Source organism: Natrix helvetica (genome assembly GCF_964273705.1).
Source record: "Natrix helvetica genome assembly, chromosome: 6".
NCBI classification, from domain to species: Eukaryota; Metazoa; Chordata; class Lepidosauria; order Squamata; family Natricidae; genus Natrix; species Natrix helvetica.
This window is the reverse complement of record NC_138553.1, coordinates 8922321-8938803: the sequence shown is the minus strand read 5'-3', so window position 1 is coordinate 8938803 and position 16483 is coordinate 8922321. Positions and strand designations below refer to the sequence as shown.

Here is a 16483-nt window from a genome sequence, read left to right as displayed (position 1 = left end):
GAAAAAGGAAGGGGGGAAAATAAGAAAAGAGATCACGCACAGCCTGAAGACAAAAAATAAAATAAACAATAAACAAACACACAAACACATGTTCACATGTCCAATAGAGACTCAATCATCATCTGCTCTCCAAACCTGGGAGAATAGCCAGGGCTTTAATAGCTTCCTGAATGTCATCAGGATTTCATATATATCACAGTCCATCAGAGGTCCTAGAGTGAAGGGGGCTTGAATAAGGAGTAATTATATCAACTATAGAGCATGCTCAATAGATTGCAGGTTGATGGAATGAGCCAGATAATCAGCAATTTCACTTAATAATTGCTTGGTTAAGTTGGGAAGAGTTGCCGTGTTATATCCTGGCATTTTGGAGAATGCCCACGAAGCCTCAACACCTGGACAAGATGAAGAGCTCTCTTTTCCTCTAAACACACACACAAACACACACACACACCATTTTCATGCATGCTTTTTTTTTTCCTTCGGCGAAGGAATTGCGTGCAAAAAAAATAAAAAAAAACCTGCCCCTTTTGCTGGATGAGTTTATATTTAGCATTCCAAAAGCATACAAATAAGGGCCACCGATGAACCAAATTACCGCACCCTCAGTTCGGTTAAAATAACATCATAAGTCATCCACCAGCATGTTTGGCTTGATGCAGTCAGAAACAGAAACTCACACAAAAAAGGGGGCTGTTTCTACCCTCCCTGTTGCGATCTCTGATTCTGGAGTGGGAGGGGAGGAGACGAAGGAGGAGTGGAAAAGCCAACTCCAGCTCGGGATGTGTGCCCAGTCCTCTTGATCCATGCGCTGGCTGCATAGCTGAAGATAGATAACGCTTGGGTTGAACCTGGGCAGGGAGGCAGGAATGTTAAATCTTCGTAGAAAAGTCGGTTTGCTCCCCCACCCAAGCCGGCTACATTCGAGCTGATGAAAAAGAACTGCACGCACATCTTCCTAGGTAAAAGATCTCTCGTTTCATGAAGACATACAGGTAGTTCTCAACTTAAGAACAGAAGGTTGGGGACAGAATTTCCGTGGCTGAGAAAGATGGTCCTTAAGTGAGCCGGGCTGAATTTTATGACTTTTTTTTTGCCATAGTTGCTAAGCGAATCATGCAGCCGCTAAGCAAATCCAGCTTCCCCCATTGACTTGGCTTGTCAGAAGCTGCTGTGAGGATCACAAATGGTGATTGCATGACCTTAAGACGGGTCAACGGTGACAAATACGTGTCTGTTGCCTGGATTTTCATTGCATGATTGTGGGGATGCTGCAATGGTTGTAAGAGTGAGGAACGGTTGTAAGTCGCTTTTTTCAGGGTGGCTGTAACTTCGGATAGTGGTTAAATGTATGGTTGTAAGATGAAGATTATCTGAAGTCAACAGGCATATGCAAATATTTTCTTATGTATTGAACTATATTCTCACCAATGGTCTATGGCAGGGTGTTAAACTCACGTGATGTATTGGGACTTTTGGACCAATCACCAGTAGATTCTGACTTCTAATCCCACTTTAGGCATTAAAGCCCCTGAAAGACTTTGGGACTGTCTCTGTCTCTCTCTCTCTCTCAGCCCAATTCCCCTCACAAGCTGTTGTTGTTGTTGGAAAAATAGAAGGAGGAAGTAACTTCTTGCAACGACCGGTTCGGTGAACCAGATTAAAATTAACATCCAGTTCGCCCGAACCGGCTGAATCTCACCTGAATCTCTGTTGGAATGGTTGCTAAGCAACTAGTCGTTAAGAGAAAACTAGCGGTACTTTCTAAAGCATTTTTCTCATCCGCTTTAACATAAATCAGTAAAAAAAAAAAGGTGGGTGAGATCTTCTCAGGTTGTCAGTAATTGATGTACTTAATCTAAGCAGCACTTCGTATTTCGAATTTTGGAACACATGAAGATGTTCAGGGAAACATATGTCAGCCACTCGTTAAACTAAATGCATGTTTTTCTGTATACGGACTCACTACATTGATAGTGTGATCTACAGCTTGATCTTCTCTAATCTTGGAAGCTAAGCAGGGTCAGTTCTGGGTAGTATACAGGAGATCATCTGGGGATACTAGGCAGTATAGGCTTGAGAGACAGTTTGGTATACAGATCATCCTGGACTGATAACCATAATTGGCACCACCATTATGGTTTTAAGTCATGAATGGTAGAATTGATTCCCTGGTTTGGTCTACCTACTGGAGCTGCCAGAAGGAGGTGGGATCCTTCTGCATTTTGCCTTGAGTTTGTACATTGTCAAGTCAGGATATAAATCTGATACAGCAGAAGTTTTAAAAATGAACAACATCCACAGGAACTTCTCTGCCTCCATAAGCTTTGATAAAGGTGGCTCAGTGGCTAGGACGCTGAGTTTATCAATCAGAGAGGTCGGCAGTTCGAATCCCTAGCACCGTGTAACAGAGTGAGCCCCCTTTACTTGTCCTAGCTTCTGCCAACCTAGCACTACGAAAGCATGTAAAAATGCAAGTAGAAAAATAGGGACCACCTTTGATGGGAAGGTAACAGCGTTCCGTGTGCCTTCGGCGTTCAGTCATGCCGGCCACATGACCATGGAGACGTCTTCGGATAGTGCTGGCTCTTCGGCTTTGAAACGGAGATGAGCTCCGCCCTCTAGAGTCAGGAACGACTAGCACATATGTGCAATGGGAACCTTTAAGCTTTGATATGGTAGGTATATTTGTTTGATTGATTGATTATGTACCATCGAGTCAGTATCAACTCTTAGCAACCAACATAGGTAGATTTTTCTCCATGAAGATCATTTCTTCAGCTCTTCCCATACATATCACCACTGTAACTGAGTCCATCCACCTTGCTGTTTGGTCATCCTCCTTTTCTCTGTTCTTCCACCTTTTCCAAAATTACAGCTTTTTCCAGAGAGCTAGGTCTTTGCATACAAGTAGTCCTTGACTTACAACTATCCATTTAATCATTCATTTAGCGACTGCTCGAAGTCGCAAGAAGCACTGGAAAAAGTGACTTATGACCATTTTTCACACTGACAACCTTTGCGGCATCCTGATAGTCACGTGATCAAAATTGGCCAATGGACTCATACATATGAAGATGGCAATATCCCAGCATCCTATGACCACCCTTTGCCACCTTCTGACAAGCAAAGTCAATGGAGAAGACAGAATCCGTTATCAACGTGTGACTAATCTAATAACTGCAGTGATTCACTTCACAACTGTGGCAAGAAAGGTGGTAAAATGCGGCAAAACTCACTTAACAACTGTCTTGCTTAGCAGTAGAAATGTTGGGCTCAATTGTGGTCCTAAGTGAAGGACTACTTATAATGTATCATGGATCAACAGTGACCCAGTGAAGGTCTGCAAGCCACCAATCTCCTTGCCACCCAAAATATTTGCATAGGAAGTTTGGTTACATTTTTAAAGGGAAAACAGCAGCTGTTCTGGCATCAGCCTTCTTCAGCAACAGACTAGAAACAAAATTGGAAACCTATAGTGAGTATAATCAAGGCTACGGTTTTCCCAGTTGCAATGAATGGCTGTGAAGGTTGGACCATATGAAAGGCTGAGCGCCAAAGAATGGAGGCCTTTGAACTCTGGTGCTGGAGAAGACTCCTGCGAGTCTCTTGGACTGCAAGGCGATCCAACCGTTCAGTCCTAGAGGAGATCCACCCTGACTGCTCTTTAGAAGGCCAGATCCTGAAGCTGAAACTCAAATACTTTGGCCACTTAATGAGAAGGAAGGACTCACTGGAGAAGAGCCTAATGCTGGGAAAGATTGAGGTCAAAGGAAGAAGGGAATGGCAGAGAAGGAAGTGGCTGGATGGAGTCACAGAAGCAGCAGGCGAGAGCTTAAATGGACTCCAGAGGATGGTAGAGGACAGGAAGGCCTGGAGGAACGTTGTCCATGGGGTCGCAATGGGTCAGGCACGACTTCGCAACTAACAACAAGTGAGGAAACCTTCTCCAAATAGTAAGCAGAGCATCTTGGATCTGGGGAATGTCCTCCATTCCTTGAGAGTTTCCATCCATAGGTAGTCCTCGACCTATGATGACAATTGAGCCCAAAATTTCCATTGCTAAGCAAGACAGTCATTGACTTTTGCCTCATTTTATAACCTTGCTTGCCAGAGTTTGTTAAGTGAATCACCGCCGTTGTTACATTAACATGTTGTTAAGTGAATCTGGCTTCCTTTGACTCTCCTTGCCAGAAAGGGCCAAAAGTTAATCCCGGGACCCCGGGACACTGCAACCGTCATAAATACGAGCCAGTTGCCAAGTATCCACATTTTTATCATGTGACCACTCAGATGCTCCAATAGTTGTAAGTGTGAAAACTGGTCCTAGGTCACTTTTAAAAGTGCTGTTATAACTTCGAATGGTCCCTAAATGAATGATTGTAAGTCAAGGACCACCTGTGCAATGAATAGACCGCCTGGGGAGGGTGGAGGTGGCAGGGTGGTTTGCATAAAATTTGGCATCTTACATCCAGAGTCATTACCTGATTACATTCCAGCCTGCCAAATCGTTGTATGAATTATTTGCAAACAACTCTAGTAGCCAGGAATGTGCTTGCAGAAGCAGCAGAATTGCCTCGCCGTCTTAAATTAAGACTACGGAACTCCTGCGATGCACAGAGCCTTCATGGACAGCTCCTCTAACCCTCTCAGATTAATATTTGGAGGTGTGAAACCCACAAGAATTGTCAAGCAACCTCTAGCTGAGAACCAGCTCGTCGTAGCGCTGAAGACTTAGGAGAAAAAAGAAAAAAAATAACCAGGAAAGACCAAGAGTTTTGCCTTAGACCAGGGGTGTCCAAACTTGGGAACTTTAAGACTTGTGGACTTCAAGTCCCAGAATTCCCCAGACAGCTTGGGATTCTGGGAGTTAAAGTCCACAAGTCTTAAAGTTCCCAAGTTTGGACACCCCTGCCTTAGACACAAAGTCAGCTGGGTGACTGTGAGCCAGCCTCTTCCTCTCAGCCCTGTGAAAACGGCAATGGCAAATCGCCTCTGAAAACTTGCCAGGGACCAATCACCAGGCATTAAAAAGTCTCCAGCCTCCAGTTAGAAAATGAAAAAAAAACTCTAGGTAAGCTTAGCCTTGACACAAATATTAAGTGATGCTGGCGTGGTACAATAAATAATTTCCTGGAGTGGAAGAACAAGAGAAGGGAACAAACTGGAAGAGGTGATTATAAATCGTGATATCACTTTGCTTTAAGTCTGGCTTGGGGATGATTGTAACATGTCTACCCATCCTCCTGGCCCTCAGTGGCTTCTCATTCCTAAAAGTTCAGCTCTTAGAGCTAGACTGGGGACCAAGGCAACTTTTAAGAGTTTTGAGGAAAGCAGGGGAACGTGGATTATTTCTCTCCCCCCCCCGTACCCCCCCTAACCTAACCCACCCTGCTTGTGGGAAGGGTGGCAGTGTTGCTGAGCTGTTTCGTAGCACTTTGTGGGCAAAGCAGTGAAATCGACAGAGTGAGTGACAAGTTGTTTACAGGTTTCCTTGAAGGGGCCTCTGGTATATTTCAGTCTGTCAAAGTTGCTTTTCTTTGGGTAGAACAATGCGTGATTGTTGTGTAGGGTAGAGATTTTTTTCTCTCTCCTGCACAGAGTAAGAGGGAGGCTTTTCCCCCCCTTCCTTTTTGAAGACTAAGTGTGTGGTGGGGAATAATACATGTATGTGATACTCACATGCACAAAGTATGAATGCATTACCATTCAATGCAATAAAAATATGACTTTAGGAATGTAAATGGGATACATCTTCTCTCTCTCTCTCTCTCTCTCTCTCTCTCTCTCTCTTTCTCTCTCTTTCTCTCTCTCTCTTTCTCCTCTCTTTCTCTGTTCTTGCTCCTCTTCCTGATTACACTCAATGGCCACGTTCAGACAACACACCTCTCCCAAGCCAATAAAAGATCTACTTGGTGCATTTTGTGCAACATGCAATGATGCTCTGTTTGTTCTACGTCCTGCCAGACCCAACTTGCTGGAATAATGTACGGTTCACTGCTGCAGTTCAGCATTTAGATTAAGCTTTTTATGAGAATGCAGCTGATGAGTTTGTTTGTTTGTTTTCTTTCGGTTTCTTTTAAGGGCCACATCATCTCACCTCAGACAGATGGCCACTGAGTAGAAAGATTAAGGGTGTGTAGCTGGTATGGGAGATTTATTTACGTATCTTATCTATTTGCTTGTTTGTTTGTCAAATTTATATAGGATAAAAAGTAGTTCACCAAATCAAAAGTTGTTTTTTTTTAAACGATGCAAGTGCACATCTGTGCGTTCATTCTCTGCCTGAGCTCACAGGAGACCTAGATTGGCAAAGAAGGAAGAGGGGGAAAAAAAGAAAGAACTTTATATGTGATGCATATGCATCACTCTAACACTGCCTGTCTCCATCCCACAGCATTCTCGGGGAAAGTGAGAATGGCGTTAAAAGGTTTTGATTCTGCAGAGCCGAATTTGCTAAGATTTCTTGAAGAAATGACACACATACACACACACACACTCGGAGTTTGTGCATCTGAGTGTGTTTGTGCAAACTCTTTTGCGTTCAGGGTAGAGACACACCAGCATACCCACTTTTACAACTTGATGCCTGCTCTCCTTTGAGGAAAAAACAACAACAACATAGCATTTCCGATTGGCAGAATTAAAAATAAAAGAAAAAAAAAACGAGCCCATGTCTGTATACCTGTATTTGGCCCCTGCAATCCTCTGAAATAGAAGAAAGGAGTTTGATCCTAACTCTCTAAGTATTGATTTCCTCATTGTGTCTATGTATGCTGTGTGTGTGTGTTTTGTGCTTTCATCTCTAGGATGCATGTGACATAATTGATTTTTTTTTTTAGCAAGGAACATATTTGATCAACCGGATTATACACTGAGCCTGGCCAGGGCACATTTTGGGACAGTGAGGCTGGAGAGGGGTGGAAAGCAGAGGGAGGGGCGTTGATTTATTTATTGGCCATTTGGGGGGGGGCTCCAATTGAACTTCTCCATTGGCTTGTGATCTTTGCTCCTGCTGGGGAAACGTGTGGCGAGCCCAGTTGTAGGTGGATGGCAGGGCTGGAGAAGGGAAGGGAAGGGGAGGCTGAGAAAGACCCTCTCTCCGGGGAAGCTCCCCCAACCCACCCTATCCCGGCCCTCCTCCCTCCCTTCCTTCCCTCCCACCCCCTCCCCTCCCCTACACCCCGCTAGCGGCGACTCCGGCGAGCGACGGTACCCAGAGAGACTTTGCGGGCAAACCGCAGCCATGTGGCGCTGTTGTGGGGGGAGCTAAAGCGCACCGTCTTCCTCCAGCGAAAGTGCGCTGCCCCTTTAAGAGACTGGTCAAGGAGTTTTGAGCGGAGAGAGGGAGCGAGCGAGCGAGCGGCGGAGAGAAATAATCTACCGGTTTAGGAGCTTTGGATCCACTTGACAGGTTCAGTCGGAGGCGATCGCAGGAGGCTCCCGGGTGTCAAAACGGGAGGGGAGGAAAATCGAGACATTCTCTTCTTTTTTTCCCCCTCCTCCTCCTCCTTTTTTAAAATTATTATTATTATTCCAGCATGCTCACTGACCCTGATTTACCTCCGGAGTTTGAAAGGTGAGCTACCGCGTGCTTTTCTTTTCTTTTTTCCTTTGCTTTTCTTTTTCTTTCTTTCTTTCTTTTTTTCTTCCTCGGCTCTCCGCGGTTGCTTCCTCGCCCTGAACCGGGACAGCGGATGGGAAGCGAGCGCGCACGGGGAGAAGGGGGGGGGGGATTCCCAAACTTTCGAGCGGAGAAGCGAAGGGAAACAAAACGCAACGGCTAGGTAGCCCTCGAGTTGTGTGTGTGATTGTGTGTGTGCGTCCCCGCTCACCTCCTCCTCCTCCTTTTCCCTTCCCAGCATGCAACCACCGGCGCCGAGCGCTACCGATCTGCCTTCGCAGCTGGTTCTTTTGCCTTGCCTAGCGCGCTTCTTCGCGCTACCCCCCCCCCCCATCCCCAAAGCGCCGCTTCCCCATCACCCCCCACCCCACCCCCGGGCTTTGAAACTCCGGCGGAAAGCGATCGTCTTAAAAAAAAAAGGTCCTGAAAAGCGACTCGGGTTCAGATGCGGACGGGACGGCTGCGCTCCTACCCCCTCCCCTATTGCCCCCTCAATGCAAACCGGTTCTCTAACCCCCCCCCCCCCTTGGTCCAAGCCCAGCCTGCCGGCTTTCTCTACCCTCCCCTTCTGAATCCGCCGCCTGCTGGTGCAAAGCCTGCGGGTCTTCTCCCCCCTCCCCCGGGGGTGGGGTGGGAATTGGGTCTGGGGGATTCGACCCCTTCCCCCCTTCCTTTCCCCCAGCCGCGGTGGCGGCTGGGAAGCGCTTCCTGGGAATGAATGGGGAAAATCGAGGGAGCGGAGGCTTGAAACTTCCCGTCGGAGCTTTCCGCCGGGATGACGGCGGGGCTGGTGGCGGAGAGGAGGAGGAGGAGGAAGAAGAAAATGAAGAGCCCAAGTTTCAGATGAGCCCAGAGTTTGGGTGGGTGGTTTTTGGTGGTGGTGGATTGTTGCTGATGTTGAATTTCGAGGCGTGGTGATTTGGAGGCAACTTCACAGAAGTCCTTGTGCGGGATGAGTAGCAGCCACCGTAATAATAGATGGCGGGGCGCAAAAGGACCAAAATAAAATGAAAATAAAATCTTCCTTCGGGGGTGACTCCTGGAGCTTCGTCCCTCTGTGTGTCAGAGACCTTGCCCCCCCCCCTCTAATTTACGGTTTATTTGGGTCCCTATCTGTTTCCTTACAACCTCTTCCATCAGAGGACACACTTGCCAGAGTTTAACATTCCTGGAGACTGTTTATTTTCCCCATAAATCTCGACTTTTTGTGCAAGGAGGTCTCAAAGAGGTATTTTTTAAACTGGCGTGTTGGCCAGTTCCTCCGGGATGAAACGGGTCCTTCTTTCCTACCTACACTGTCCCCTTCCTCCCCTGCCCCGTCCCCTTTCCTCTCCCCCCCCCCTGCTAAATCTTGCATGTATATCTTGTTTAGCTGTGAAGGGTGAGTGAAACTTAAGTCTTGGAAGTAGGAGAGAGAGGGGAGAGAGAGAGAGAAAGAGAGAGAGAGAAAAGAAAGAAGGAAAGAAAAGAAATAAAAGCCAAATCTATCACCGCTCTCCTCTCGCACCAAAGTTTCATCAAAACTACCTTCTGCATAGACATTTGGTTGCAACTGAGCCTGTAGTGCAATCTAGGTGATAAACCAGCTGGTGAAAAATATGGGAAGCCAAGCTGTTCACTGCTGAAGTGGCTGAATTCGATAGTAAAAGGCAGGGAGGTGTTTTTTTTTGGGGGGGGGAGAGATCTTAAGAAAGGAGAGGAAGTGCAGGGACACCTTACAAGAACGCTCCTAGGTAACTAAAACACAATAACCCCGACCTGAATATATATGCAGATACGGCTATTATTCTATTTCTTGAATTTGTGGGGAGGGGGGGGGGGAAGCAGTTCTCAAGCTGACTCAGAAAACACCTTGGACCGGGAGCTTCTGAGCTCCTTCCAAGGTTTTATTTGATTCAATTAATTCCTCTCCTTTGTTGAAAATCTCTGACATTTACAGCTCCCTCCTCTCCACCCCCCTTCTTAATATTGTGATGGGAACACACTTGGAAGAGCTGAAGTGTTTTTCTTAGTATTCCCTAAATTAACCTGCGGGGATAATCATTTTCTTCCTGACAAGACCTGGAGAAGTACTTTCCCAGCTCTGTCCAATGGATAAGGAGAAGCTGGCAGAGAAGCAAACTCAGGGTGTGTGTGCTTTAAACTTTTTGTACAAGTTTAATAGGTGAGGCAGATAAAGAGTGTAAAAGGCACGGTGTGTCTCCCACCCCTCCAAAGCACTGTTGGTGTACTTTCTGTTTTAAAGAACAAGGCTTCTTGTTAATTTGGAAGCAAAGGCTTTGAGCGTAGGGGAAAAAAACTAAATTGGCGTTTTTTTCTCTCTTTTTATAAACCGAGATGTGCATTCAGAAGTCTTTATTTTCTTAATGCTGGGGAAGGGCCGAAGGTTAGAATAATCTACGTGTTAACTAGTTTTCACAGACATAACTCTATCGAGCTAGGTTGATAGCAATATTATTTTATTTTTTAAAGAAGCCTTGCCGTCTCATTCTTCTTTCATTTACCATTTTCCATCTGTGGTTTAAGCTAGTAATCCAAACCAATATCTCTGTTAATCATTACCATTTGTTTACATTCTCTGTGTTTGACTGTGGTTGCATACACATGGTAAAGTGTATAGGACAGGTTGTGGATTTTATTTACTGCAGAATTTGTACAATTTGCAGGGGGGGGGGGGAAACCCCAACCTACCCCTTTCCCTTTTCTCCAGCCTGGCTCACTCCAGCCCTCAATGGTTTTTTTAAAAATGCCTTTTGTTAAATTAGTGTTCTCACCTGTCAAACTAAGCTATAGCTTGCTAATTGCCTTAAGGCCCATTTTACATACATGCATATTATGAAGCTGTAAGGGGTAAAAATGTATACTTCGAGGAATTTTGGTTTCATTATCATTTATCAAGTCATCTACTGTACCTTTTGTAGGAAGAAATTTGTTTCTTTGATTTTTCTTCAGTTTAGACAGAATTTTAAAACTCTTAGAACATAACCTTAACTTTGTGAAGTAAATCCATAGGAAGGGATTTTATTCAGTTGGCTTTAAAAATATATATATATCTGAGCACTGCTTTGGTTCCCATGACTTTCTTTTAACTTTGATCACATAGAAGCTTGGAATGAAAACTCTCCAGAGCATCCGCCGAAAAAATGAGGCAGAAATCTGGAGCAACATTTACAATAAATATTGTTCAGTTTTGTGAATTTCTCTGTCCAACTGATTGATTTAAAATCAAGATAGGCTTAGCAATTTTAGACAAGCTGATGATCCCAACATGTTCCTATATCATTCTACCAAAATATTAGAAGATGCTTCATGCAGCCCAAACTGCATATGCAAACTTTGAAATTGCAACACACTGAAAGCTTCTAACTGGGTCAAGCATCCTATTTCTCTGATAGATATAATTGTCATATTCATGCTAGAGACTTTTTTTTTAAAGGCAGCCATTCTAAATATAGTTAAAATAAGTCTAATTAAATTGGCTTGTTCTTAATTCTATGCAAAATGCATGGCCTCGTGCTTTCTAATTTCCTTGTTTTGTGTACAAATAAGATGGTGCCATATAGCAGTCTAATGTGAACAAGTCCAAGTAAAGTTTTGATTTCTGTAAGCAGTCCATAGAGAGAATCTATAACAGCATCCTCACCATCAAGAATTGATAAGAATGATTGGTTATGCGTTGAAAAATGCCTGTCGTGAACTTTAAAACTCTTCATAAATTCTTGTACATTGAAATAAGAAAAGAGAAAGGGAATACTTAATATTCCTGGGTAGAGACGATGTTAAATTCATGAGCTACCCAGAGCCATATATTCATGCAGGAATTATTGCAACTTTATGGTGAAAGGTGGACTCTTCTCATACGAAAGATTAGAGAGCTAGAAGAAAAAAAGTATTTTGGGAGAAATAAAACTAACATTTTGACTGACTTGCTGTAAAAAAAAATGGCGAAAACTAATTTAAGCAACATCTGACAAGGAGGATGTAAGATTTTTTTTAAAAAAAATCTTAATTGTGACACTTTGGAAACAGTGTTCCAAAGTGTGTATTATTTTACTCTTGGTCTCCCATTACATTCAACACCAACAAGAAATATAGGAAAGTAGGCATTGCTGAATCACTCTATTGCAAAGAATGTTCTGAAGCAATTGTACCCAATCTAATGCTCCCTAATTTCACAAGTCTCATCATCCCAGACAGCAGGGGAATAATAGCCTAACTGATCTTATGACCATCAGCATAGAGAAAGTTGTATCGAAGGCTTTCCTTTAAAAGCCAAAGCTTCAGATTCTTCTTCTTCTTCTTCTTCTTCTTCTTCTTCTTCTTCTTCTTCTTCTTCTTCTTCTTCTTCTTCTTCTTCTTCTTCTTCTTCTTCTTCTTCTTCTTCTTCTTCTTCTTCTTCCCCTTCCCCTTCTTCTTCCCCTTCTTCCCCTTCTTCCCCTTCTTCTTCTTCTTCTTCTTCTTCTTCTTCTTCTTCTTCTTCTTCTTCCCCCCTTCTCCTCCTCCTCCTCCTCCTCCTCCTCTTCCTCTTCCTCTTCCTCCTCTTCCTCCTCATTATTATTGTTATTATTATTCATACCCTCAGCCAAATGTTTAGACAGATTTTTATCTACCTATCATTCTTTCCAAGCATCTGGAATAGGTAGTTGTTGTTGAATGATGGTGTTAAAAGTTATCCTGGCAGGATGCAAACTGTCCCAGGTAGAGCTGCCTTTTGCAACAGAGTGATGGTAATTGTGCCAATCACCATTATTATTAATTTTAGACCAAAGCACCGAAGTATACCAAAAACTGGGAATAGCTACAAACTTCCATTATGGCCAAACAGCATTTGTCCTGTTTGATGTGAGGAGAGATTAATGCTCCCCCCCCCTCCAGTCTGTTTGTTTGGCACTTGCTTTGCACATGATTTTACCACGCTTGGTTTTTAGGATCTCTAGGAAACACGTTGGATGTAAAATTAGGATTGAGGTTGCCTATCCTTCTGAATGAAGGTTTCAGTAAACTTGTCCATTGAGGGGACATCAGGAAAAGCTGAGCTGGAGTTAACACCGAGGATGCACCAAGAAACCATTTCTTTAGTGGAACGAGAACCTCTGCTTAGTGTTCATTGTCAAATGTCAAACCAAGCAATTACCTGGTCAAACTTCAAAGAGTTACTGGGAGAAGGAGAAAGAAAGGGGTCAGCAGTCTCTCCCTTAGTTTAAAGCCATCAGTCTTTAAAACGTTTGCGGTACTTTAAGGGAGGGAGGAAGCGTGGTTCTTTTCACGGCTTCTGTTGTCCATTGCAGAAGGGAAACACAGGAATTACCGCATCCTGGAGAAAACCTAAAACGACGTCCAGTGTTGATACCTTGTTCTAAGTGTCCTCCCTTGTTGTTTTTTTTTCAACCTGGGTGCTCTTTGGATAGGAATCGGATAAGGTTTTATTGGTTCCCTTATGGAATTGATATGTTGCTTTCAATCATCATGCATTTATTTAGATGTAGAGAGTACATATGGAGCAATACACACGAGACAGAGAACAACTACGATAGCTGGAGGGGAAAGAGCTGGGTGATATTCACGGTTACCCTAAATTTAAGCATCTCTCTCTCTGTCTCTCTCTCTCTGTCTGTCTGTCTGTCTGTCTGTCTGTCTCTCTCTCTCTCTCTCTCTCACACACACACACACATTATTGATTTGGGGGTGAGGTGTTAACATGCAGTAAGCCTTACAGACATTTACTGGTTCTTGACACCTTCCTCCCAATTTTTGGAGTGGTAAATTCAGCATCCTGGTATAAAGCTCCGAAAGGAGCCAATTCCCCGAATTTAGTTCATGCTCAAATGCTGTAATTTTGTACTAAAACGACATTGTCGAAATGACACTCAACCCCCCCCCCCCAGTTCTTCTACTACTCCAAAGCCTTCGCTGAAGGTTTTGTTTTAAGCAGGAGATTTGGCACGCGGAAATTATGTTTTCTGTAGAACATTTCCCCGGTGCTGTTACTGCAGATCAGCAGAGTGTAGTGCTCAAGACTCTTTTGCAGCCAAAGAGGATATAAGTAAGCTTGATTCCCTTGCAGACTTCGCTCAGACCTCTTCCTCTTTCTTCTTCTTTCTCTAAATGTGCACCTCCGTTAAATATTTTATAAATTATATCCTTTGCTAACACTTGGGGAATTATAGATTTAGGCCAGCTGGTGAAGAGGGGGGGGGATGTTTGGAAAACTTAACTTTTTGTATTATTTAAAAACAGCAACGACCGCACCAGATTTGATTCTCATGTCCAAATAGGCAAGGCTACCTTTCTGTGTGAGTCGACTGTGTGTGTGTGTGTGTGTGTGTGTGTGTGTGTGTGTGTGTGTGGACTGAAACAAGTCATTCTTAAAGACACTGAAATCCCTTCGGGGGTTCAATTCGGTATTTAGTCTGCGCATGATTGCTCTGTCTTGAGGATCCTTTTAAGTTTGAGATGGTACCGCAATGCCTAAAGCTAATCAACCACTAGGGGGGGTGTTTGAGAGCAGAATAGAGACAGGACCACCACGCATCCTTGCAAATCACTCTCTCACCTCACAGTTGTGGCCAGGTTGAGAAGTTCCTGGAAGGTGGTGTGTCCGAACGGTACATGTTATAAACGTGTTTGTCGTGCAATAAATCTAGATGAGAGAGGAGTTACAATTGTGCAGATTGGCTTTTTTGTGTGACTTGCTGTGCTTGGAGTGAAAAAGGATAAACGAAAGTCCCTTGGTGGCATTTGCATGGTGCCCTCAAGAACTTGTAGTAAAATGTACCCCCATTTTAACCCTTAAGAAAAATGAAACAAAGTTGTCTTCCTTCAAAATCTGCTAGGATTGGGCTGGAAAACTTCTGGACTGTTTTCGTCTATTTTGCTTTGTTTTCCAGTATATCGAGTGATATTCCTGGCTACTCCTGACCATTCTATCAGTTGGAGTGGGTGAGCATAATAAATGCCGAATGCGCAGATACGTCACATTAGCAAAGGCTAGTAATTTTACACCTTGGAAATAAGCAGTGTGTCCAAACACATGTGCAATTGACAGAGAAAGATTTTTTGGCATCCCAACCTAACACCTGTAAACGGGCAGCGTGCGCTGATAACAGTAATTGTGGCACCCTCTATAAAGTAAAATGGAACTAGCCAATTTGGCTTTTTAAAAAATCTGTTGCAAACCCATGATTCACAAAATCATTAATTCAAGGAAAATATAAGCTGCATTTTAGAACCAACTGACCAACAGTGCATGAACTAATAATCAATTCCAGTTTCACTTTTTAAAAAAATCCTTAAGCATTATATTCCAATAGTTGACTTAATGATATAAAGATATAATGGCTTGTATCTATTCAAGGTATGTCTCATTGATTTCTATAAGAAAGTTAGCACATAACTCTCTCCTTCCCCGTTCTCCTTTTGGGTTATAAATTTTGTCTTACTATATTACACATCACATTCATAATCATAATTTAAATCATCTTCCAAAAGATCACAGAATTGCTGATTTCTCTTTTTCGAGGGATAAATAGTTTAGCAAAGGTTTATCCATTGCTATTCTAAACAGTTTAAAAGGTTTTCATTCCATTCAAATCCAGGCATCAGCTTTGTTACAATCAGCTTTTTCATTTTCTTTAAATTAAGCACTGTTCTTTAATATCCTTCTGCCGTTAGAGTAACCATTATACATTAGGTGTGTTTTGTTTCGTCACCGTTATATTAAATCTTATATATTAGGTGTATTTTGTTTAAGTAACAAAATTTGTTCATAGAATGTAAGAGGAAAGTCAAGGGATTGAGCAACAGATTTAGGCCAGCAAGCCTCATTTATAGTAACAAGAAACTTTGAAGTTTCTAAAATGCAATTGTAGATATATGGAATCATATTAGAATACAGTAAGGTCCAAGTGAAGATGAAATAATAAGAAAGGTTATGGACTGTGCTGAAATGGACAAACTAACTAAAGAAATTGAGGGAAAAGAAGAATCAGAATTCTACCAGATATGGAATAAATGGTATAGGTGGATGGAGGAAAGAAACAAGAATCAATGAAGGAATGTAACAAAACTCAAAAATAATAGTTATGAGTAAAATAAGAAAGTTAAGAATGGTGAAACTCAAATGAAATACAATTGAACGGGAAATAATATAAGGTGAGCGTTATTGATTGATAATTGCTACTAGAAAGAACAGGAAGCCCCTGTTTGTATTGCATTGTGTAAATGTGTTGTACATCCAAGTTTTGTGTGTGTGTATTTTATATGTTTGTTAATAAAATTGAAGGAAAAAAAATAGAATACAGTAAGGTTGCATTTGCTGAAGACTTATTTGAACAGTTATGCTGCCCTAAAATTCCTCTTTCTGGGACTCTGTGACATACAGATTGATTCTAAGTTGTGAAATAGCATTATGCAAAGCCTCTGTATCCACAGCTAACAACTTTCTTTCCCCTAGTATAATAACACCACTCCATACTATTATAATGGTGTGATATTTGGCCTTGATTCTCAACAACAATGCAATGCTAGTTTTTGTATCTCATTCATTTGTGAGAGACATGGAGCTCTTTCCTTTTGATGGAACTTTTAATTATAAAAAAATAATTCTGCAAGTTATCTGTTGTTAACATGTATTTATTATAATGGATAATTCAGAATCCTTTGGGTTTTCGATGTTCTATATTGCTTTTAATATCTCAATGGTCAAATATCTATGTAGTTACCATTCTTTTCTTAAAAGGTTTTTTTACATTTTCAAACTTACGAGATGTACGAGGCTTTAAAGGTGCTTATATATACACTCATAGATGCAATGCTTCTCTATATATCGTGAATATACTTTTGTTAAACAAATAATTAGGA

The 16483-nt window shown here is 42.6% G+C and overlaps 1 protein-coding gene across 10 annotated transcripts in view; it reads left to right on the top strand.

Annotated features, from left to right (window-relative positions):
- The window catches only part of SOX5 (SRY-box transcription factor 5), a 973495-nt gene that overhangs the window by 443815 nt on the left and 513197 nt on the right, over positions 1-16483 (top strand). Inside the window, exon 1 of one of the 10 annotated variants that reach the window (XM_081957812.1) lies at positions 940-962. The exons of 6 other annotated variants lie outside the window; for them this stretch is intronic. Coding sequence is in view for 3 of the 4 variants with exons in the window: in XM_081957808.1 (XP_081813934.1) it covers positions 7542-7579 (38 nt within the window). In the remaining variant the exon portion in view is untranslated. Of the gene's footprint in view, positions 1-939; positions 963-7365; positions 7580-16483 lie in introns of those variants that run through there. 3 more of the 10 variants (XM_081957808.1, XM_081957809.1, XM_081957813.1) reach the window with 3 other exon arrangements.